This window comes from Rhinolophus hipposideros (assembly GCF_964194185.1).
Source record: "Rhinolophus hipposideros genome assembly, chromosome: 1".
Taxonomy (NCBI): Eukaryota; Metazoa; Chordata; class Mammalia; order Chiroptera; family Rhinolophidae; genus Rhinolophus; species Rhinolophus hipposideros.
In genome coordinates this window covers 5,397,846-5,424,308 of record NC_138047.1, presented here as the reverse complement: position 1 = coordinate 5,424,308, position 26,463 = coordinate 5,397,846, and the positions used below count along the sequence as shown (strand labels likewise).

At 38.8% G+C, this 26,463-nt stretch overlaps 1 protein-coding gene across 3 annotated transcripts in view; it reads right to left on the bottom strand.

The window, feature by feature from the left end:
• USP6NL (USP6 N-terminal like) overlaps positions 1-26,463 on the bottom strand; it is a 157,783-nt gene that overhangs the window by 42,319 nt on the left and 89,001 nt on the right. For all 3 annotated transcript variants that reach the window (XM_081074908.1, XM_081074909.1, XM_081074910.1), the window contains 3 exons: positions 19,965-20,004; positions 8,786-8,866; positions 1,539-1,646 (listed from right to left, as the gene is read on the bottom strand). In XM_081074908.1, coding sequence (XP_080931034.1) covers positions 1,539-1,646; positions 8,786-8,866; positions 19,965-20,004 — 229 coding nt within the window. The remainder of the gene's footprint in view (positions 1-1,538; positions 1,647-8,785; positions 8,867-19,964; positions 20,005-26,463) is intronic.

Sequence of the window (26,463 nt, the reverse complement as noted above, 5' to 3'; positions counted from 1 at the left end):
GACAGTTTCTCTAAAATTCATGTTTACCCAGAACCTATGAATATGACCTGATTTGGAAATAGGGTCTTTGAAGATGTAATCAAATTAAGATGAGGTTGTACTGGGTTAGGGTGGAACCTAAATTTAATGATGGGTGTCCTTATAAGGCAAGACACACCCTGGGAAGAAGGCCATGTGAAGGTGGAGGCAGAGACCAGAGTGAAGCCTCTCCAAGCCCAGGGACGCCAAGGACAGCTGCTAACACCAGCAGCTAGCAAGAGGCGAGGAACGGTTCTGCTCCAGAACCTGCAGGACAGAGCCTGGTCCTGCAGACACCTTGATTTCAGACTCTATCCTCTACAAGTGTGAGAAAATAAATTTCCGTCGTTTTAAGCCACTCAGTTTGTGGTATTTTGTTATGTTAGCCCAAGGAAATAAATGCAGCATGCTAAATAAAAGTAATTCACTTCTTTTATTAAACAAATATTTACTGAGCCCCTACCACATACCAGGCAACTTACTATGAGTCGCTGGGGTTACATTTTATACATGTTCCCTCAGACATCATTTTCAACACTGGCTGTACAACTATGACACTAAAAGCAAATATTTAATCAACAGTCTAAAATAATCTGAAACTCTACAATTCTGAGGCATAAACTCATAGTCTGTGTAGGGTCCAATCAGCTAATTTGAAAAATCTTTAAGTCATACAAAATGAGTAGTTCTTTAAATGAAGCAGTACTTATTACCTTTCATCTTGATGAAATTTTACATGTATATATGAAAAAGAAAAGACAATATTCAAAGAGCATTCCAACGTCCCTTCTATAACTGAAATTGGGTTTAAATGATAAATAATTTTTCTTTTTTCCATTTATTCTATTTTAATTTATTCTACTTACATACATTTCCTGAGAAACATATTTCAAAATGATTTTTGGATATGTTTCTTTCTCTTTGCAAAGGTTAATATAAAATTTAAGTTCAGAAGGGATATAGATGAGATGATAAAGAAGCACTGAGTTACAATTTAACTTTTTATTAATAAATAATAAAATCTAGAGATACCCTAATAATCTTCAAAGAAAATTCTTCTTTTTTACACTTACAAGAAAACAGTCAATCATATACAGGCAGTTAACAGATAACCTGAATTCTGCTATTATTTTCCCATAAGCTCTAAAAGTGACGACACAAATCTCTTTATTAATATACATTGCAAACAAGCAGCTACAACTAGATCTTAGTCGATTTTTCTCATGAATATGCCCCAATATTGATTGATTATTTCAAGTATTCAAAAAACACTTGACATTTACTAATTGATACAGAAAATAACATTTTCACTGAAGTATTTGTTTGAAATTTAGGAAGCAGACTGCAATAAACAGAAGCATCAGAAGAAATCAACAGACAATAGGTCTATAAAACCCAATGTAATATCATTTTAATATACTTTCAAATGATGATACGAATATCTTACATCACCTTTAAAGCTAAAAGAAATGAATTTTACATTTGAATGCCAAAATAACAGGTTGGCTCCAGGTACTCACACTATAAAGGTCCTTTGTTTCTTCTTTCATTTTAGGAATCTCAAGGAGCAGAGCCCAGACTTCACCTCGGAGCTGGAGTGGGACCCCTTTGTAAATTCTCCTATGAAACTTATTAAAAGAAACATAAATTGCAGTTACAAACCAACAAAAGCTTAGACTAGTCCATTAAATGAAACCAATTAGTATTTGTTAGTCTTTTATTTTCAAAGTATCCATGATAATTAATGGACACATTTTAACATGGCACGTGGATCCTATCGTCTCTACTTTTCAGATCCTAATAGACATATACGCAGAAATGGTAAAATAAGTAAGAAAATGTTAAATATGACAAGTACATTAGTAATTACCAAGGTGTTACCTAAGTGACAGGAAAGCATAATCAGTGCTCTCTTTAAATTGCAAACATCTGATTTACACATTCCCTATAGATATAATTAACTAGCTACCTACTTTCTTCCTTTTAATCCATACAACTGAAAGCCTCCAAATAGCAAAAGGATGTCTTATGCCAAAAGGTTCGGCCTGGAGTATGGAGACTGCTGTCTAACTCCTAATCTCTTTCCCATCACCTTCTCTTTGGGGCTCTCAAGAAGACAGCAAGCTCATAGTCTCAGTTAATTTCACCCACAATTTTCAGTTCTCTCTGTCTTTCTCTCTCTCTCTCTCTCTCACACACACACACACACACACACACACACTCACTCACTCCCTCTTCCTTCTCCTGTTTCCAATTCTTGATAGTGTCTTCAGGAAAACCTTTGTCCTTTTCTTAATGACACTGATCCTACCTGATCAGACAAAAATAGTGATAGACCTCCTTCAGGAAGGAATGCCATGACTTTTGAATAAAATTAGCCATGAAACGTAGTATCATCAACTCTGTGGGTACCTGAAAGTGTACTGCCCATGCTCTATGGATCTGAGTCTATACTGAGAAGACTCAGTATACCATCTTCCTGTACCTGTATCTTTTTCTTCAAGGTTAATTACTCAAAATAACATACAAACCTACTATGCTCAATACAAAGTTTGAATAAAACTTCAAAACTTAAAAGTAGATGTCCAAACAAGAAAATGATTAAACAAATTATGGCAGAAACCTTAAGGAGTTAGATAAAGATAGGTACATAATTACCTTTATGATCAAAATAATAGATTTTAGTAGTATGGCTAAAAATAATGTAAGATGCAAGTTCTAATAACTGAAATGTTGGTGAGCTATGAACTAATAAGCAGAGCTTCAACCTCTACTATACGATGAGATTTTTAAAAGCTTTACTAACTCAAGTCATGATGTAGCTTAAGAAACCGATTATATGGTTTAAAATGAGTGACAATGCAGAACAACTTTTACTGTGAAACAGTGAATGCTGTGAAGATGAGTCAATGAGATAATTCCATACACAATTTCAGTTTTGTTCTTTCGGTACAAACATAATATGCCTCAAATGTTATATTTCAGCAGATAGTGATGAAAATCGTAGAGGTTTTAAGTCCTGCAGCAGCTCTAACTGGACAATTACATACAGAATGACTGTGTACACTAGACTCTGCGCCTGTAACGTCCCCTTCACTAAACACTTACCACCAGTAAGTGCAAACTGAGTGTGGTAAAAAAGCAAGTGGCTTATTTCCTAAAGAAAGTTTGTCATCTATAATTCACATCAAAATTATAATAAACTGTACTTTTTAAAGGAATATCATCCACTAAAAGTAACTTCAAATTATCTCTTACATTTCCAGAGTGAACATGCTACACTGTAAACATCTGATATGAATATCAGGAAGTGTAGAAATAATTGCAAATGTGAAAGTGAAATTTTAATAATCAAGTAGAATATGATGGCAGGTAAACAGATTAACTTTGATGGACTTGATTCCCATTAAACTGAGATTTTTCAATGAGTAGTAGAACAAGAGCTCTAACATGTATTTGTTAAACTAAATTACTTGGAAAGACTTTTGACATTACTTTATTGCTTTCATTCAATTCTGCACTCAACAATTGTACATAAATTACTGTCTATTATTTATCCTAAAGTTTTATGTAGATTTAAGGTGAAAACACCCATCAAATTGCCATGATTAATTGCGAAGAAATAAAAGAGAAATTTCATAAAAAACGAATGGTCCCAGTGCTACTCCAGGGCATTAAAATGAAAGATTAGGCACATACAGAAAAGGCTGAAAAAGAAACATTGACAGAGTGTCACTATCATTATCAATAGCAACAGTTAAAAGCTCCTTTTACTGAGCACTTACTATGTGCAGGAAACTATTTTAACCTATTTACAGATATTTATTTCATTTAACCATATTAACAACTCTATGAGATATTATTATCCCAATTTTATAAATATTGGAAGTACATCGCAGAGAGGTTGAATAACTTGTGAAAAGCCACGCATGTTACCAGTTAGTAAAACATATTGTTTTATACTTTATAAAAAACAAAGACTGTCTTCCCAAGATCATAGTGTACATAGTATCCACTGTTCTGCTCAATTGGACTTACTAAAACACATGGAACAGGAAAATATTAAGGAAATCAGAGCAAAAAGCATTAAAATAGAGAATAAAATTGTATCTAAAACTTTAAAAAAAAAAACCATGAAAAGGATGAATCTGGAATTCAAGCTGAGAGGTAATGAAGTGAAACGTGTACACAAAGGTACATATAGAAGAAAATAATTAAATTATGAAACCCTAAAATAAGAATTTTAAGTTCTGCTTATTGTTTTTCAAATACTTCTACTGTTAAGTGACAGGCTAACTTGTTAGGGTTACATAGCTTTCTTCACAAATTTGCAACTCTTGTAGAAATTTTGGAAATTTTGTAAAACAAAGTAAGAATTATATCAAAGCACAAAAGTTATAATAAAATTTGCTTATTTATTCTCCAGAACAGCAGTCCAGTTTATGATTGTTGAGGCTCTTTCAACTGACAAAGCAGTACATCATGTTTTCTATAACAACTCAGAAACCAAGGTACAGAGAAGTGGCTTGCTTAGGTCAAAGAATTCCATCTTCTTAGTCCTCCTTCCTGCCACTCACACCGCCTCCTAGAGATTACAGCGTTATTAAAGCAGCAGAAGTCATCAGTAGAAGATGATAGTCAGTTGTCCCAACTCCTAAATGAACATCATTCACTTATTCATTCTAAAAAGAAACTTTGTAATGACAGTCTGCTTTGTAGCCAACACCGATTAGGTACTATGGTTACAAACATGAAAAAATTCTGTGGAGCTCATAGTATAGTGGGGAAGATACATATATAAGCAGGTCCTTACAGCATAAACAGATAACGCCACATCCCCTACGTGCTGTCAGAGCTGAGCATCCCAGCCTGATGGGAGAAGTGCTGATGGAGGCAGACTCCCTAGAGGTGGGCCAGCGTGGGGAAAGGAGAATGGTGGGCACTGCACTGTCCAGATCTGCAGGAGTGACATCAGGGGGCAGTAAGCCCTTACGTAGCAGGACACCTGACCTTCCATGGGGAACCAGAAAACGTTTAGGGATAAAGGTGTTGGGGTGAGGAGTGACTCTGATGTGGTGGCCACGGTTTATTGGTCCAACATAGTGGCTCATCCTGAGACTATATTAGAGATACTATAATAGAGGAAGGAAAAAGTGGGTTCTGCAGGACAGGGAAGATTTCCTTCAGAGAAGACTATAATAAACTGAATACTGAAGGCTACATACAGATGGGCCAGGAAGGGGAAATGAAGGTGGGGATGAGGGTGAGGTAACAAGGGTGCATCAAATGCAGTAACAGTGTTGCTAATGGTTACCGGACTCATCCCTTTGCAGGTCAATTTATCCTGTGTAACATTCCATTTCTAAAGAGGTAGGTACTATTATTATCAGCCCCATTTTACGGATGACACAATTAAGATGTAGACAGGTTAAGTAACTAGCTCAGTCATACAACCAATAAACTGTGTTAGAAGTGAAATTCAGATAGTCTGACCTCAGAGACCATGGTCCGCACAACCACATTACAGAACTACTATATGTTGCATTTTAATAACATTTTCATATTCCAATTTGAAAAGTACTACCTTTAAAATTCTGTCATAATTTTATGAATATGATATATAAAATCTTTAAGAAAAATAAAAAAAGGTTGCCTGGAATCTAGCTTAGTTTCTAGTATCTTTGTTCACTTGCCGATAATAATCAACCAATCTATTTCAGTCACACAGATCCATTGAAGAAGCCATTGGCTAAAATAAAAATGAATTCCATAAAGGTAGGGGCAGTCGCTGTGAGCACACAGGCAACACAAACAGCCTTCAGGGAAACTTTGTCACTGAAGCTTGTATTCTGAAAATCCAAATATTCTCTGTGAGGGTTACATTTTTATTTCAAGATACTTCTGGAGACTTGTTTGTGTTATTACTATATAAGTATGGGATCTGTGGAGAGAAAACTTATACCTCCTCCTCCTGGAAGAGAAGAAAATTGTATGCTACTTTTTTACTTCAATGCAATTTAAAACTAGGTATGATTTGAAAGCAGCAATTCTTTGAGAAGGTGCTTTATGTTTCACACCAAATTGGACATACATATCATCTAATAATTCTAGCATTATAGTTGTGGGAAAGTGCTTTAAAATTATACATCAAAGAAATAGGTCTGTTAAAATCTCTGTTACCGGGAACTCCATTAGCCCGAGCTGCTGTGCAGGATAATAGCTTAGCAGAATAGCTCATTTTACAGAGGCTTCCATGCTATCACAGATATATGTGTACTAGACGAGAACATAAAGCCACATAACTCTACAAATATTTTATTAGGCTGAATGTGAGATTAAAGCTTAGGTGCAATGCACCGAAATTCATCCTGTAATTACCACTTGAGCAATCTTTCCACAAAGACAGAAGGTAAAGTACTTGTCAACTTAATGCCAACCTGAGAGATGGCAAAATATTAAACAAAAGCACAGGTGTGTAACTAATGTTCTACTTTGAACTGATTCCTCTTAAAAACACCTTGACTTCCAACCTAATGCTAAAACACAGATAATAAAATTGGCAACAAAAAAAATCAACTCACTTCTGACAAAAAAGTAAGAATCTAACAGAATTGCAATAAGGATGCTCAAAAAGAGTGACGTGAGTCCTGTGACATACCCCATGACAAAAATATTTCCATGGTTAACTATGTTTCACGCAATTTAAGGTGCCTCTTAACAATTGCCACCACGTGCTATAATGTTAAAGACTCTCAGGGGTCCTATAGTAAAGAAACCTTGCCGAACTATTATTAGCTCTGATTTTCCCAACTGGATTTCACAGGAGAGCCCTTTTCTCCTATAATAAAAAGCAACATTTACTGGCTGCACACTAAGGGTCAAGCACTATTCTATGTGCTTTACATGAATTCACATTTAATCCTCCAAACAACTCTGAGAGGTAGGTGCTATGATTATCCCCATTTTACAGATGAGCAAACAAAGTCAGCAAAGGTAAAAGACCTCCGCCCAGGTTGCACCGCTAGTAAAGTGGCAGAGATGGGGTTTGAACCCAGGACAGTCTGGCTCCAGCATCTGTTGCTTAACCAGTAGGCCAGATAGCTTCTATGCAATACCCATCAGAATCTAAAGAACTGATTTCTTTCCCTGGAATTCTTGTTTACATCTATGCAAAAAGGAAAAAACATACATATTACACAGGAAAAAAAGTGTAATGAAATAGACAAAAATCCTAACAATTAATTCAGTTGTGTTTTCCTGTACGACATGGAAGACTTCTTTTTTCCTCACTATTTTTTCATTGTCCAACCTTCCTTCAAAATACTAACAGCAGTAGCTAACATTTACTGAACGCCTGCTATCTGTAAGGTGCATGCTGAGTGCTCTCCGTGCATTTAATCATTCACCCTCCATCCCTTTGAAATGGGTATGATTATCTCCACTTTACAGATGAGAAAACCGAGGCTTAGATGTCAACAGTTCTCACAGCATGGTCCATGAGGTCACAACTGTTCTCATAATAACACTGACATGTCAGTTGCCTTTTCACAATGGTGACCTTTGCACTGAGAACAGAAAGCAACGGCACCCTGACACATCCATGACAGTCCTGTGGTAGTGGTCTCTGTATCCGTCATTCACAGTTTAAACAAGTCAGTTTCACTTCAGATGAAGCAGAAAAATTTTAAGTGTGTTTTTCTAGGACCCAACAGCTCCAAGTCAAGTAGTTGTTTCCATCTAATTATGAAGGGCGCAGCTCACACTGGCCCATGTGGGGATCGCTCTGGCAACCCCAGTGTTATGAGCATCGCGCTCTAACCCACTGTGCTAACCGGCTGCCCCCAGTACAAGTTAGGAACCTTATGAAATCTCTACTCTTGAATCCACATCTTATCACTATTCTGAGACGACCTGGTAGGTACACACAGAGCACTTTGCTGCATCCTCAAGGACGAGGCCGGCCTCCAGGAAAGAACTTAGGAAATTGTCTGAATCACGATCTGAGCCAATCCCTTTTTGTGTGGAACACCTTAATACTTAAAAGAACAATTGGCGTACTTAACATTTTCTCAAAAATAAATGAAGTAAGCTTGTCACTTTAAGGAAAATAACTGATAACATTTGGTGCCACTAATAACATTTGACCTTTGAAGAGAAAATTAGAATTTTGGAAAACTTCCACCATCATGCAACTTTACAATTAATGAGTATTTAAAGACTTTTCTGATGAGATTGGTGGTGATGTTAATAGATGTGTATTTTTAAAATTGGTTTAAAACAGCACAAACTCAATGCAGGGCAAGAAGATTTAAAGGGAGGCTTGCTAAAGCTTTCAGGAAAAGCTTTCAGGAAAAGCTCTCTTTCTGAGCATGTGGTTATGAAGTCTGGAACTACTGCGCTGATTCTGATCCCAAAGGGAAGCCAACTTCAAGACAAAGCTTACACAACAGAAGGCAGAGAAGAGAGATGGAAAGGAACTCAGTCACAGGCAATGTGACTGAGCAGCTGAATTCCATGACTCCTGAAACCTGTCCTCCCTGTGGACTCCCAAGACATCCTCTTCATTGCTGAAACCAGTTTGAACTGGGCATTCTGTTACAACATAAAGACTCCTGATTTGAGGCAGTCCACTACATTAAACTAAACTGAAAAAGATTTGTTTAAAAGAATATGAATATAATACTCATAACTAAAGAGAAACTTTTACTGGGAAAATCCACATTGAACTTACATAGTTTCATCAGGAAGTAACATTATTTTTAATTACCTTTTCAGTGTTCTTATATTTTTCCCATCCTTTTAGCATTTTCAACCATTTAGTAGTTCTTTCAATTTCCAGGTGCTTTTGCTGAAATAAAATTGAAATCATCGTTACTATTTGTTCAAGGCTTCTTTACTTACAAATTACAAAAAATGTCAAAGAAAATGCTGCTAAAAAAAAGACTGCTAAAAGGTTATGCTATATTAGATAGCAAATATCCTATCTAACTTTTGAAAAGTTGGATCATTTTACATTTGTATCAGTAGTATAAGGGGGCTAAAGTTAAGGTACACAGGAGGTACTCCATTGGGATAAGTAAAGAGAAAGAATTGTTTCAATTTTCCACCACACTGAAACTAATCACTGAAAACACGGTGTATTCTACAAATTTAAGCCAAAAGGAAATTTTAAAATATTTTAAAATATCTTTTAGGAAGCAACAAGAACATAATTTCAAAATTCCATTCTTTTTTTCCACATTGTATTAAATTCTAGCATCTTAATATTTTCAGTGACAGAGCTGGTTTTTTAAAGGAGAATTGGGTATTTATTGATGTGTGGAGTGGTTAACATACAATTGGCACTATGCTAGTGAAAAATTGTACAAAAATAAGTAACAGTTGATACCCTAAAAAGGAAGTTTGCCATTTGCTATGGACGACACAACACTGTGACAGGTGCTCCACAGGAATAGAAAGGGTAACGAAATCCACATGGGACGTCAGAGAAGACGAGCCCTACGTGAAGAACTGAAGGATTATTAGGATTTCTCTGAAGCGCAATGTCGTAGAGAATATTCTAAGAAGCATCAGTAGATGCAGTTCTGAGATAATTCACCACTGTAAGGGGCTAAAAAAAGGGGCAGCATCAGACAAGGCTGAAAACATTGTCTCGTATGTCACACTAAATTGGTATTTGGGGCAAAGCTGGGGAATGGGGAAGCTGGTACAGAGAATGCTTCTTCCTCACTTCCTTGTTTGCGAAAATAGGCATTGTTTTCCTAAGGAACTGGGCCTGCTGTCCAATCTCTTACTCACTCCCAAGGTAGGAGAGTGACTTATGTGATTAATAAAATTAGATTAAGAATTGGGTGTACAGCCCTTGATCCCTATTCTCGGCAGCCCAACAACTCTCCGAAAGCATATTTATACTCCATATCCTTTCAAGCCAGAAAAAAACACACCCTCCTCAGCCAAGAAGTCTGTGGTGACCAGGGGAGTAAGTCTGTCTCTTCCCAGGGTTCAGGACCAGGACGCCCACTGCTGCTGCACACCTACCCCACGTTCTCCCCTCGCTACTCTGCCCAAGGAAGGCTGGGGTGCCTGCTATTTCCCCACTGCCCAGAGAAGTGCTGGGCACAGAGTGGGCAGGGGGCACCTAGTTAATTATTTCATTTTCATGAGAACAAAACCGAGCAAAATTTTTACGTGTAAGTGAGCTGAGATTCTATTTTCTTTTCTGGAGGCCTCTGTAAGTACAATAAGCATGTGAATAAAAAGCAAAGGAAGTGGAAGACTACATAGGAAACTGTTCTGAGGACACATTTTATGCTCAGAATGTATGCTCCCTACAACGCCTCTAAGGTACGTACAGTAATCCCAATTTTACAGATAAGGAAACAGAGGCACAGAGGGGTCAGGACTTGTCCAAAATCCCGTCTAGTAAGTTCAAGTCTAGGACCTGCACTCTTAGCCCCATGTCTTCAGTCTCTTGCTTGCAGCGTGTCCCTACTATAGTTCAGACAAACACATTCCTGGATAAAAGCAGTAGCTCCTTACTGACTGTCTTCAATTCTGCCTCAAACAGACAAATGGCATATGCCCACCAACAACATTTTCAGGTTTAAAAGAGGCATAAAATACCAAAGCAAATGCTGAAATAGGAAAAGATTCTCATCAATAAGAGTATTTTTATAGAATTTTATTTTTAGGCATAGTCTTTAAACTCTTTAATTACTTTTTAACTCTTAATAAAAATTTTGATGGGTTTTTCATAATAAAACATGATCATTCAAGAGCAAAAGATATTCTGTTATAATTCCCATTTTTCAAAAGACTAAGCATATTCTTCATTATATTATTAGTGATAAAATGTTGCAGATGGTTCCCGAAATATGTTTAATTTTAAAACTCAGTGGGGCACTGAAATCTAATTAATGTTCCCGCTAAATGTGACTTTAGAGAAGGCCAAGCTTTGAAAAATTAAGATTGATCTAAGCTGCCATTTGGTATTTTTTTTTTTATTCTTCTGCACTTCCTCCCTGACTTCTGTAAAGCATAATCCTTTTCTCCACCAACAGGAAAGCACACCAAATAATTCAAGCCAACCCACGAGTGTAATAACACACACTTTGCCAGGAACAGCCCTGCTGAGATCGAGCCCGACTCTTGAAATCTTTCATTTTTATGACTATGAATTATCAACAACTTACTTTAAGAAGTAGTGCCATTTTTGCAATGGCACGCATTTGTATTCTAATGCTTATCATATGTATACATGATTTTAAATGCTACAAATTTTCATATGCAAGGACGAAAAACACATACACAATGTTAAGAACCATTAAATATGCTTTTCTTTCTCCTATAGCAAAAAGCAAAAATGGTACACCTTGGGAAAAGCTCCCAGCCTATAGGATTTAAAAATTATATTAGTACTTCAATCAGGTTTAAGTGTTAACTCCATGATACCGTCAGTTCAACTACACCAGACCAGAATGCACGTAAATGTCTTTTCCCCAAACTCATGAATCTATAAATCATGGATAAAATCTTCTTTAACACAAAACATGCTACAGCTGACTGTTCCGTAATGTATTCTAACTTAAGAAGTAACTGAAAACACATGTGACAAATGTGAACAAAAGAGCTCTAAAACCCAGGCTCAGGAATACCATCTTGCCGCGGTGGACTCAGTACCACCAACACACAACAGCAAGTCAGAATTTCAACCTACAATTTCCACCAATATTTGAAACTCAACATATCCCAAACAACTTCCCAAACCGCGCTGCTCCAACCCTTCTCTTCCTCACGTCGGGTACCAGCATCACTGCCTACTGAGTCAGTGCAACCAGGACCTGAGGTTATTTCAGTCTTCAGTTTCTCTTCCTTCCCGCATCCCAGCTACACTCTGCGGGCCGCGTCCCTGTCTCCTGCTTCCTTCACATCCTCCGCCAAGCTCAGGCGGCTCTCACTCTGCGGTGAAATCAGCAGCTGCTTACGGGCAGCCCTGGCTTCAGTCCTCCTCCACACTGCTGTCACTGGTTTTAACACGCGTTGGGAATCCTTCACTGGCTGCCCATTATCGACAAATGAAGTTCAAACTTCTACATGGATGGCCCTTCATAATATGGCCCTAACTCACCTTCCTGTTTCACTTCCTGCTACTTTTATGATTTAGCCACATTTGTCATTCCCAACACAATGTATGTTCGTGCCACTTTGACCACCAGTGTTTGCTATTCATCTGCGTGATGCTCTTCCTCACCATCATTTGGTGAAATCCTATGTATCCTCTGAAGACCCAGCCAAATTTCAAAGGTCTGGAACCTTTCCCCAACGCTTCCAGGCCCCAAGTGAAATTAACTGTTTCCTTCACATTTCACGGCATGGACTAAGGACCCAGTGGGCCAGGGGTCAAATCTGAGTTCTGCCCCTTTTTATCTGTTTCATTTGGGGTAAGTCACTTAATCTTTCTGTATCTTTGTTTGCTTCTCTTTAAAGTAAGAATTACTATGATTATTATGGCATCTAACACCTGAGTTTTAGATGGTTTAAATGCCCAAATCAGATTACTAATATTAAAGTATGAGCTCCTTGAGCACAGGAACCATATCACATATTCCTCTTCTACTTTCATCACCTACAACAGTGCTTGGTATATGAGAAGCGTTAAATGAACTATTTAAAGTTAAACATAATTTACGTGAGAAAATACAAGTAAACAGTACCATGAAGCAATTATAGCATTCTGTGGTCCTGGAGGTAGAAGGGTAAAAAGAATGAATATGAATGGACACACCAAAATCATAAATAGTTTTGATAGCAGTTCAATCATTATACTAGAGAAGTAACCAGAGTAGATTATAATAGTACCTCTTATGTAGCATAATGATAGAAATGATATCATTCCGGGTGGCAACACTTGTCAAAGTGCTGCCCACAGGCAGAGAACTACTGACGTTAGATGTCTAGATAAAAATGATATAAACTAACTCTGTTGACTTTATACACAGACTTCTTCTCTCAATTTTTATTTTGAAATATTTCAACCTACAGAACAGTGCACCATATGCTTACATATGCTTCACCCAAATCCACCAATTATTACATTTTGTCTGATTTCCTCTATTTTATTGAGGTGGTTTCTGTTTTCAAGTTTTGGTTTTTGGCTGATCTATTAGAAAATCACAGATCTCGTGAACTCTTCAGCTCCAAAAAGTTCAAATACGTATCAGCCAACAACAAAATCACATTATCATATATAACCAGTGTACCACTATCACACCCAAGAAATTTAAAACTGGTTTATTATTACCTAATAAACAGTCCACATACCAAATTCCCTACTTGTTGCAAAAGTGCTCTTCGCAGCTGTGCTCTTTGGGTTGGGCGGGAAGGGAGAGTCAGAACCAGTCACGGATCGTGCACTGCCTTTGCTGGCACGTCTCTTTACTCCCCTTTACAATAGTCCCTGCCTTTTCCGTCTTTCATGACGCTGACCCTTTTGAAGCATCTAGGCCATACTATCTGGGTTTGTCTGATAGTTTCTCCTACATTTTGGCAGGAACATGACACAGGTGACGATGTATCCTTCCCACGCCATCACATCCTGAGACATATCATGTCTATTTGTACCATATCAATGATGTTAAAATCTGATCCCTCACATAAGTGGTATTTGCTCAATTTCTCTGTTAACTAACTGAGAACTTCCCATTTGTAACTAATACTAAGTAATCTGCCTGGTCCACTCTGACAGAGGGTGGACATTCTGTTCTTTGACTACTCTACTCAGGGTCTTCTCACCCACTGATAATCCTGTCTGAATCGGTTCTGATTCTGAGGGTAAAATGATGTATTTTTTTCTAATTCTATGATTCTTTCTGTTTTATGAACGGACGTTTTTCTATTAAAATGTTTTTCCTTTTTAATTTCTCCCAATCTTTTAATATCACTATGGTACAAAGGATTATTTTATTAATGTGTTATAATCCGTTATCGTCATTACTCTTCTTGGAGCTAAAAGTGTCACAAATTTGTCAAACTGCCTCTTATTTGGTTGGAGATTTCTCCCTTCACGCGGATCCTTTAGATATACCCTATCTCACACAAAGTAATTCAGGCTCATTTTACACTTTTTCTCCATACACATACACCAGCCATTTCTTTAAGAAACAGTGTTTTGTTTAATGGCAAGTGGTATTCAAAAACCAACATCTGGGTACCAGATAACACTCATCATTGCAATTGTTTAAATCATGTAAGAGACACTAGGATAAGAAAATTCTCCCCTGAGAATGTCAGAACAAGATATATCTGCATAGGTCTTAATCACCATCCCTTTTCTATATTTCCATTAACCTCCACTGACTACAAAATGGTACGTTGCTGTATACTCTTCTACCAACAGCTGTTTTCAGGAAAGGACTAATCTTCTGTTTGAAGTGTGCACTCTGATATTCAATTGTCTTAAATTGCTATCTCCTCTCAGTCAGGATTGGCACCTCCTATTAGAGCAAGGAAGGTGTGAGGATTAGGACTGGGACCAATAGTTTCTTTGTTGCCTCTCTACCTCCAGTGAGCTGAGAATATATTTTTAACCCTATGCAGCACCAGTAAGTACTGAACAAGTATTTAGAAGAGGGTAAAGGGGGCCAAATATATGGTGACAGAATGAGACTAAACTTTGGGTGATGAGCACACAATGTATTATAATATTGTACGCTTGAAACTTATATAATCTTATTGAACAGTGTCACCTCAATAAATTTAATTTAAAAATAAATGAATGAAATAAAAAGAAAAAAACAGTAGTCGATCACTCATAGTATTAACTTCTCTTCTATCTGGTCCAAGGCTCCTCCCACTATTAACATGATTGATTAACAATCCAAGTAAGTAAAGGCTAACCATACATAAAACGCATGGATAGACAGCAAATAGCCTGCTCTTCTAGAATAATAAACTGTAGAACTTTAATGAAGTTCAAGTCTTCATATGCTTTTTTGTCTCTCCTGTTTGAGTGCCCAGACGCATGGCTGAGGATGAAGTCAGCCAGTCATGTACACCTAGACCTCACCAGCAGAGGTCAGGAGAGGACAAGAAGTACAGGAAGGAAAGTGTGTTTGGACAGAATAACAAGATTGAAAAATCTATTGGTCATATATTTTGAGTAAGCTTTCAAACCACATAAAATTAAAATATAGTTTTTAAAGATATGAATAGGCTCTAATATTTCATAGCCATGCAAAATATTGTACTACATAAAGGAATAGCTGAATCCATGAAAATTCATAGTTTTACATATCCTTCCTCCTTATTAAAAACATCAATAAGCTCAAAGAAACAATATAATCCATTATTAATATTGTTCTCTGCAGAGTAAATGTAATAAGTGTGTGTTTATTTGTTTAAGTTCCTGTTTGGGGGAATCCACAGTACTTTGCAAACATCAACACAAATCCTCTTATGAGGGGCTGCCTCCTACGATCCCCGTTTTAAACAGAATCGCCTTATGTAAAATACCAGGCTAGCAAACCAGGAACTAAAGCTGTGATTACTGGACTATGCATTCGTGTACGAGTCTTCCCAAATAGCAATTCAGTGCATGCTTCAAGTGAATGCTTTGTAAAGGTTCATAAACACTTGCAGACTTCAGCAAGGCTATCATTTCCATTGATTTTAGTCAATGAAATCATACATTTAGAATTTTTTCATTAGTTTCCTAGATGGCAGAGTTTGGCCATTATGACGAGGCAGTCCCGGAAGAATATGTAAACTTAAACCAGAAAAACTGGGGGAAATCTTGACAAACTACAAAGTATCTAGTCTTATACTGGTTTGCGTGTGTCTAAAATTCTCGTTCCACTTTAAGGATGAGATATGAGTGCAGTTTATGTACAAAGGGCATAAACGGGTCTCACTCAGCAGCCTCAGAACTGCCCCCCTCCCAATAAGACCGACAAAGGAATATAAAATTGTCTCACGTTAAATTATTAAGGTGTGTACAGGTCATTTTTTAGTGATTTCCTATTAAACTCTTTAGATTAAACAACCAATTAATTATATGCTGGATTGCACCGAGTAGGAGGTCTTTTACTGTATAGGCAAATATCTTTAAAAAACAAAATTAAAAAAAAAAATTTTTAAACCTCCCTAAAAGCATGCCCCCTCCACTAGCTTTTGTCTTATATTTCCTCGTTTCTTCACTGTCACATTTCTTAAATAATCTACATCACTAGTTCCCAGACTTCTGGACTTTCTGGGCCATGGAGAAAGCAGTCAGTATTGAGCTGCCAGATTTTTCTTTCGCCAAATATGGGTATCTTTTGTTAAAAGATACCTCCAACTCTTCTCTCTCTGATTTCTCAAGTAAAGGACATTTAACACTGAAAAGGACAGGCTGCCATCTTTAAGCCCACACACTCAGCTCTAAAGCAATCACTGCAGTCATTGGTCCCTCATCCAGCCACCACCGACTGCACACACTGTGCACTGCCCAGGCTCCGGGGGTACATACAGCAGGGAACAGAGCAGACAGAGCCCCTCCCAGACATTAAATCTTAGTGAGGAAACACACAAAGAACAAGCAGGTAAAACATTTAGTATGTGAAGTGATGTTAAGTGCTAAAGAGAAAACTAAGGGAGGGAGGGAGTAATTAGTATTGTGGGGGCAGTTTCTAACTGTAGATATGATGGCCAGGGAGGGTCTTTTTCTGAAGGTGACATCTGAGTAAATACCTGAGACTTGTCACTATGGGGAGCACAAAAAAGAAAGCCAGAGCACAAGGCCTGAAAAGGGAGCACGGTGGGCGTGCCCAAGAAGCACAAAGGAGCCAGTGAGCAAGAGCAGGCAGTAGGAGAGGAGAGGAGACTTAAGAGACCAGGTCAATCAGGGCTGTGCAGGGCTTTCTAAGCACTTTCCCCCTCACTGCAGATAAGTTGGGGAGCCACCGTGATGTTCCGATTAGAGACCGCCATGACCTTCCTGATTTTAACAGGATCATTCCGGCTCTGTCAGTGGACAGACAGACTGTGGGGAAAGCGAGGGAACATGGCAGATGCAGGAAGCTCTAGGAGAGAGGTTACAGTGGACCAATGGCAGAAGTGGAACTGGCGACAAGTCTTCAGATTCTGAATACATCTGAAGACAGGGCTCACGGGACTGCTAACAGAATGAGAAAGCCAGTGATAACTCACAAGTCTTTAGACTGAATGCTAGAAGAGTGGAGTTCTCATTTAGGGAGACAGGGAAGTTTGTTAACAGGATGGATTTGAAGGGAACAACAGAAACCCCAGGCTAAACATTTATTAGACATGTAAGTGTACACAGTTAAGTCAGACATCTAAGGCTAGACACTGAAATGTATATACAAAGATATGCAAGTCTGGGATTCAGGGAGGCAAGCCATCAACATACAGTTGGCATTTAAAGACAAAAAGACTAGATGAGATAACCAAGGAAGAAATACAGACAGGAAAGCGAAGTTCAAGGCCTGAGCCGTGGGGCATGAGGACATGAGAAAGAATAAGCAGAGCCAACAGAAAGAGCACAGTGAGGAAAGAAGCATATGAGGAGAGTATGGCTCTGAAGGCCACAAACAGAGAACATGGAAGAATGAGGCAGTGACCAAGCACGTCCAGTGCTGTGAGTGGGTAGGTCAGGAGGGAAACTGAGAACTGACTGCCTGATCTAACAGTATCAGGTGATTGGAGACCCTGAAAATGACGGGGGAAGCTAAAAACTGATTGGAATGGGGAAGAATTGCAGGAAAGACGTGGAAAAGGCAATATAGGCACCTCTTTCAAGAGTAAGGGCAACAGAGAATGCTGTAAGGAGTCAGGGCAGCAGCTGTGGAGGAAATGGGGTCCAAAGAAGATTGGTGGTTGTTTTTTTTTTTAATGGGAATAACAATAGATTTTACTCTGATTGGAAACAGTCAAGTAGAAAGAGAAAGAATTCAGGAGAGAGAGGAGAGGGAAGAACAGCTCGAGCGATGTCCTGAACAAGGGACAGAGACCTGCACGGGAATTAGAGCAATATAGGCACTGATGACGATAGGTGGGCACGTGTGTTGGGGAAGCCTGAGGAAGTTCTCTTCTGGTTGCTTCTATTTTCTTACAAGAAATAGGAAGCAAGAACATTAGCTGAGAGAGGGCGGAGAAGAAGGTGCTGCAGGCTTGAGGGGGAAAGAGAAGGTTCCAGTAGTTGAAAAGGGAGCAGACATTCGTTAGGGAAGAACAGCAAGATGTCCAGGCAGGACTGGAGCTGCAGCTGAAGTCTGTGGTCCTGAATTTAAAGTAAAGCCAGTGGGCGTGGTTGTGCGTTCTTCTCCTAGCTGCACCTGGCCACGCAGGGGCAGGCACTGCAGCGGCAGACAGCTGCCTTTAGCGAGGGCTGCAGTTTAGCCCAGAAGCAGCAGGAGAGGCAAGGGCGGTGAAGGAACGTGCGAGGGACCCTACAGTCTTCCAGCAGAATTTGAGCGGAGAAGACGGGAATGAAGACCAGAGAGTGACGGGGATAATGAAACGGCGGTGGTATCGGAGGAGCCCAAGGGACTAGACGAGAGAGAGATGGTCAGAGTGGAAACAAATCCTACGTTCCCATTTCAAAGAGGAAGGGTAGAGAGGTCACCAGAGGCGGGATGTAGAAAGCTCGCAGTTACTCATCACTGTTTTCTCATTCATTCCTTAGCCACAGAGAGTCGGCCCTCCCCTCCACCCCCAACCAGCACCACTATGTCAACGCTAGGCTCCAGAAGCCACCAGTCATCTCCCCCGGATTGCCTCACTTGACCTTCCTCCAGTCACTGCACAGTGAGGGTCTTACAGGTAGAATCTACATCTTATTTGATCAGAATATTCCAGGTAGTACCTAGTCCAGTGCCACGTAATAATATAGCTTTTAAGAGAAAGAAATTCCTCTGCCAAAAACATCAATATTATGATATTGAAAGAGAATCAGGCATTTACAAGAAAATTCAACCGCAGGCAGTACCTACAGGATCTCTACACGTAAAACAGCAATTCTGTCTAAATCTCAATGTTATGCCACCATTTTTCTTTTCAGAAAATTTTGATTTTTAGAGAGATTTTCTAAAATATTTTTCCAATTCCAATTCCAATTGTACTTCATTATCTGAAACTCGGCCTCCTTCCCCATCAAACACAAACAGACTGAGAATAATCCCAATCCAAAGCCTCTTTCTCATTCCACAATTCATTTTTTGGTGCAGAAAAATAAAACAGAAAAGGGGAGGGAGATTCTGACCAACTTTAAAACATTCAGTCCCTAGTTCTCATGCACACCCAGCTATGGAACCAGCTCCCTAGCCAACTATAACGAAGAAAGTGGAAACAGCAAGTTACCAGAAAAGGTGACAGGTGTACAATATACAAGACTTCTCTAAGTCCTTTAAAAGCCAGTATCCTTATTGGCCACGGCCACCTTTGTGGTTGCAGTTTGTGGGAAAGCTAACAGCTCATGGAACAGCTATGTCCCAAAGAGCTGCTGCTCTAGAATAGTGCTTTATTAGCCACAGGGCACAGGAGGATCACCTGTGAAGCTGTTTACTCGTCACCTGCCCAGGCACCTGCCCAGAGAGCCTGACTCACAGGCTGAGGTGGGTCCCAAGCACCCAAGCTCTTTAAAAGGCCCTGCACTCTGAAGCCCAGTCAGGCTGAGAACATAGAGAACATAGGGTGCATGTTTTCTCTGCTGACTGCTACCGTTCCTTTCTCCAGCACCTATTGGAAGTCCCATCAAATCTCCTACGGTTAAATTCATTATTTCACCATGAATTTAACTCCTTTCTCACAGTGACATACTTAGGGTCAAATCGTACCTACGACTTCTCCATTTATGTAGAATATGGTACTTAAAATCAGAAAGGTAGTAGATTTTCTTCATCGGACAAGCACAATTCACTGGTAACTACAAGTAAATACACGGCTGGCCTTACCCGTTCCATAGCTGCATTATGGTAGGGGAGCTCCTCCTCACTGCAGAGAAAAAACAGGACATGTGAAATAGTTGAAATCATAGCAAACTCTGAAAAAATTATAAACCTACAGATACATACGATGTACAACCATTTATTTGTCATCACAAGGGTCACGTAACCTCTATTCCACCAAATTCAGTATAAAACAATTAGCTATCTGCAACCACAATGCCCCCATCCTCAGATCTCTAGACCTGCACTGTCCGATACAATAATCTCTAGCCACAGGTAGCTATTTCATTTTAAACTTAAAAGTTAAACAAAATTAATAACCCAGTTACTCAGTCTCACTAGCTACAGCTCAAGTGCACAACAGCCTGAAACAGTATCGCACGGTGCAGATCTAGAAAGCACATGTCCACCCATGCATGGTGTTCTACTGGGCAACGCTGCTCTAGGCCAGGACTCAGCAACCTTTCTCTGTAAATATTTAAACAGTAAACGTTTTAGGCTTCACGGACCACACTGTCTTTGTCATCATTACTTAACTCTAATATTGCATTGTGACAGCAGACACAGATGATATGTACCCTGTTTCCCCGAAAATAAGACCTAGCCCGACCAGTTCTAACGTGTCTTTTGGAGCAAAATTAATATAAGACCCAGTTATATTACGTTATGTTACGTTACATTATATTATATTATACCCGGTCTTATATTATAGTAAAATAAGACCAGGTCTTATATTAGTTTTTGCTCCAAAAGACACATTAGAGCTTAATGGTCCAGCTAGGTCTTATTTTCGGGGAAACAAGATAAAGCAAGTGTGGTTTTGTTCCCATAAAACTTTTACTAAAACGGGGTGAGCTGGGTTTGGCCTGCAGATCACTGTTTACCAACCTCTACTGTAGACTGTCACTTCCACTCTTTGGCTCAAACCATGGCCTATAATAAATGATTGTTTTAAAAAAAGAAACAGTATAAGGAAATAAAACTGCCTCCAATCGATTTTGGTATTAAAAAGAATACTTCAACTTTTATCCTGTAAACACAGAAAGCTTCATTTGTGAAAACTCCAACTGGGATGATTTTTTAATGTACAACAAATGTCAAATTCACTTTTCTGATAACAGTAATTTTGTGATATCACCTCTACTATAAAATATTCTGAGATTCTTGTGTTAACTGTTAGTAATATAAACACAGTGAGCTATCCATAAACAAAGTTATGTACTTCGAGTTGCTATCTCAGTAGTACTGCTGTTTGGGCAATGACATGTACATATCCTTGCCTTAGTTTCTCTTGAGACCAAATAATACCACTTTCCAGAGGACAACATATTCATGTTCAAGAGACCAGTATTTTCAAAGGCAGACTTTTGCTACTCTGAAGAGTCCTTAGGTGAACCATGAAGCTACAGAAATGGACCTGGAAAAAAAATGTAATAGCCGAAAGAGATCTGAGAGAGCCAGTCCAAACCCTTCACTTCACAGATAAGGAAACTAACATTTTCGCTTAGTCACAGTGACTTGGTCTAATGTAGACATGTTCAGCACTACCTGACCCAGTGGGTTCGAATTAAGATCGACCAGATCTTTGCACTGTGCAGGCATACAAGGTGTAATCAAAAAATATGGTGAACATTTAAATTTAAAAAAAATTATTACAGTAAAAGACACATTGCCAGTAATCCCTCTCAAAATACTACCCCTCACTTCGACCACATTTATCTCATCATTCTTGCCACTTTCTGAAGCAGTTCTGGAAGTCCTCTTTCGTGAGTGTCTTTAGTTGTTCTGCTGTGGTTGCCTCGATGTCCTGAATCTATTCAAAACGTTTTCCTTTCATGGTCATTTTGACTTTGGGGAAGAGCCAGAAGTCACACGGTGCCAGATCCGGTGAATAAGGTAGATGAGGACACACTGTAATGTTTTTATTTGACAGAAATTGCCATATCCCAGAAGCAAAGTGTGACACAGAGCATTGTGATCAAACAATACGGTAAATGCTGCTGCCGAGTGCCATCCAACGGAAAGGCAGGGATCTTCAATACGGGAAGCGGCACGATGAACCTTAGTAACAGTGTGTGACAAAGTTGAAAGTTGTTCGGTGCAGTCAGTTGGGTGTGAGCTACGGTTAAGAGGAGGTGTGCTTTAAAGTACGCCATAAATCATCCTCCATCATGACAACGCTCCATGTCATACATCACTTCTGGTATATAGCAATTTCTGTCAAATAAAAACATTACAGTGTGTCCTCATCCACCTTATTCACTAGATCTGGCACCGTGTGACTACTGGCTCTTCCCCAAAGTCAAAATGATTCAGGACATCGAGGCAGCCACAACAGCACAACTAAAGACACTCAGGAAAGAGGACTTCCAGACCTGCTTCAAAAGTGGCAAGAACAATGGGATAAGTGTGTTCAAAGCAAGGGGGAGTATTTTAGGGGGATTAATGGCAATGTGTCTTTTACTGTAATAATTTTTTTTATTTAAACATTCACCGTATTGTTTGATTACACCTCATATATGAAGAAAAGCTGAAAAACTAATTCTCAAGAAGACAAGACACTTTGCAGATTAAATACAAAGTCTGTTTTTTTCATGTAAAGTGTCCTCTCACCTTTACTGACACTTGTTTTCTGTTTTGTTTTTTAATAGCTTTCATTATGCTCTTAGTCTAAATTTCCCTGCTAATCTGTAATCCTGATTACTACAGCCAATGATGTATGCCTGGCACCCATCCGTTCTTCATTTACTGGCAGAAGACAGCTTGTCGACACTACTGGCATGCACTTCCTAGGTGATAAGGTCAGCAGGGACATCTTGAAGGAATAAGAACATCTGGCACCCTTTGTGAGCACCAAGAATGGTATTTCTGGGGTGAGTGAGTCCTGGGCAAGGTCAACCTTTTGTACCGCTGATTTGAGCTGATCCTGACAACTGTTTATCTGAACATTCCTAACTGCAAATGAAGTGCCATCTATGGCTGCCTACCACAGCACATATCTTTGAAGCTGCTGGTGCATTTCTTTGGTCTCCTATTTAATAAACAAGACTGACAGACCTGATCCTCAAGCCTGAATAAGAACCAAATTTTGCCCTTGTCTGTGGTATGATACTAATCATCTGCTCGGGCTACATGGCCTGTGTTGGGCAGGTCCTACAAGGAGCTGCTTTGTGAAATTCAAGATGAGACAGAAGGGCACATAGCACCCGACTCCACCTTAACCTCAGACCATGCTATTGAAACCCTGGGAGAGAGGGAGGCCGGAATATAGACATCACCAAGGTCAGCTTTAGGCAAATCCAGGCATATACAACCTTGGGCTCGGGTTTCCCTCCACCCCAATATTTTACATCACTTCCTTTCACCCTGTTGCAACCCCACCAGGATCTGGTTACCTATGCAGCCCATCATGACCCCCAAGGAGTTATTCAACTCCTACTACCCAAGTTTCTTTTTAATGTGCATTTACTTAATTAAATAATTTTAATATTGAGACACAGTTGACAAACAACAACGTATGAGCTTTAGGCATACAGCTTGGATTTGATACCGTTAACTACAGCCACCACGCTGTACACTGCATCCTAGGCCTTATTTATCTTATAACTGCAAGTTTGTACCTTCTGACCACCTTCACCCATTTCCCCGGCTTCTGGCAACCACCAATCTGTTCTCTGTATCTATGAGTTTGTTTTTTTTAAGATGCCACATACAAGTGATATCATACAGTCTTTCTCTGTCTGACAATATAACGCCCTACAGGTCCATCCATGTTGCTGCAAGTGGCAAGATTTCCTCATTTTTTATGGCTAAAAAATACTCCGTTGAATGTGTCTGTGTGTATGACATTTTCTTTTCCATTCATCTGTCAATTGACACTTAGGTTGGTTCCATGTCATGGCTATTGTGAATAATGAAGACAGGGGTACAGATATCTTTTCAAGATAGTATTTGATTTCCTTTCAGTAAATACCCAGAAGTGGAATTGCTGGATTAGATGTTAGTTCCATTTTTAATTTTTTGAGGAAATTTCCAAACTGTTTTCCATAGTGGTGGTACCAATTTACAGTCTCACCAACAGGGCACTGTTATTTCCTTTTCTCCACATCCTCACCAACACTTATTTCTTGTCTTTTAATAAATGATATTCTAACAGGTGTGAGGTGATACCTCACTGTGGTTTTGATTTGCATTTCCCTGATGAGTAGTGATGTTGAACACCTTTTCCTATCTCTGTTGGCCATGTGGATGTCTTTCTTTGGAAAAAGTTATTCAGATCCTCAGCCCAGTTTTTTGTTTTTTTTTTTCGTTTTTTCTCAGCCCATTTTTTAATGAGATTGTTTGCTTTTTCGCTACTCAGTTTGTCTAAATTTAGACTTACTCCAGTCAAAATGATTAGATGGGCAGAAAGAGTTCTCAAGCCCTTGTCATCAAAACAGATATTCTTTAAAAACAAAAACGACTTTACTCGTATTCTGGCTTTCAAACATTTATATAGTCATAGTAAACTATAGACAATCAAGTTAAATTTTATAAATATACACAAAATTTTATAAATTTTGACAAGTAGTGGAAAATCTGAAGCTTGGTATTAATTTATCTTTATTTTTGGTACAATTTCCTTCTAATTCTTCTATTAATAACTTGTGACCTAAAAGCATTATCATTCACTATCCAAATACCAAGCATTCTTTGTGGAGCAGACTAGCAGTAACTATTTTTATAAAAATGTTGAAAGGTCTCTAACTTCTTAAATAAGCTCGATTTCTCCATTCTTCAGATGTAACTCCATTATAGGAATTCAGGCCAGGGAGAACTCCTCATTTCTGAGTACTAAACAAAGATATTCCTGTTCTAGCATCAAGACAAGCTGGTTTGGCAACAGTTTTCATATTTATTGTGAAATGTGTTAGAAAACCAAGTTAGTCCTGTACTGCATTTGTTAATTACTGTCATCCTTCTCCACATAACAAGTAATTTAACTCACTACTACTCTGGTTAGATATGAAGTCAGCAGCATTCAGAGAAGGCTACACAGTTAGTTTTGCCATTGCATTGTACTAACACTGACCCTAAAAACGCAATTTCTTTGGAGAACCAATCAAAAACTTCAAAGAACTAAGACAGCAGAAAGAAATGCTCTTTGGATCAAGGTGTGACAGGGGTCAATATCTAAATGCCTAGGCCATGTGACTTTCTTCAATAACACAGAAAACTGCAGTCTACAGTGGACTGGAGAAAGCATGTTACCAAAATTAGGCATTGTAACAAAAATCAATGACTTTGGTGAAATTTAATAAAGCCTAACATTACACTAAAATTCATTTTTTTCATTTGTGCTGCCTGCTGCAGATGAAGCAAATAAAAAAACTGAGCGTGATAGTGTGAGAACTGGTACCAACTGGCTTCAGCTTCGTCTTCAAAGAAGTGGTGAGCTGAGCTATCTAGGCATGCATTAATAGAAGTGATTATTTCCAACAGTATCCCTCTCCTTAGGCACTCTTTTTTTCCCCTTTAATTTTATTTCTAGGCATTTCAAAGCCACCTTCTGGGTTTTCTTTATTCAAAATACCGGCAGTGTTTAACGCAGAAGTTCAGAACACAGTCTGTGCTGTCAGAGGCCCAGGTCCAAGGTCCACATCCCAGATCTGACGCTCACTGACTGTCAGCACAACTGGGGCAAGTTGTGTGACCTCCTTGTGTTTCAGTTTCATCTTAAAAAAGATAAAAAGGGTACCTATCCCGAAAAATTTTGGAGAGGAATAAATGAGTTAATCCACCTTCAACTTAGAACAGTGCCTGGCACACAGTAAGTACTCAATAAATATTATTCATTACAATAAATTATTGGTTGACGTTCCCACCTCTAGTACCAAATGGATCTCAGCACAGAGGGTTAAAACAAACATTAAATAAGTCAGTGCAATGTTTAGACTGCCAAATACAAGCAAGGCTCTCGGGCCAGCATCTACCTCACATTGTTTCAAGCGTTAAGAAAAGAGAACTTAGGTAATTACCAGACCCTTTTGGAATGCACAGATTTTTCATATGTATTTTGTACTATATTAGATCATTTTATGATTAGAACATCTTTCATAGTGGCTCACTCCTCTCAGAAACACTTGGGGAAGTCAAAACCAGCAGAGTTGTATCACCTTCTGAATCAAAATCTGGGATAGACCCCAGAAATCTATTTTAAAAACAAACAAACAAACAAATAAACATTTCCCAGCTGACTAATGTGCAGGCAAGTTTGGGACCCACTGATCTTGACAGTGCTAAATGCTCAATTGTCCTTTAAAACTTCACTCACATACCTCAGATCTATGCACTAACCCACACAAATGGGAAACCTTTCCCTGCCACATTTGTGGACAAGCTTGACTTACTTAAAAAACAAAGTGGAAGTGAGGTGAATATAAGAAGAGTATTTTCATCATAGTTAAGTATTGCTTTGTTACTCTGTTGAAGTTAATAGTCTTCTAATTGTAACTACTCAGGAGAA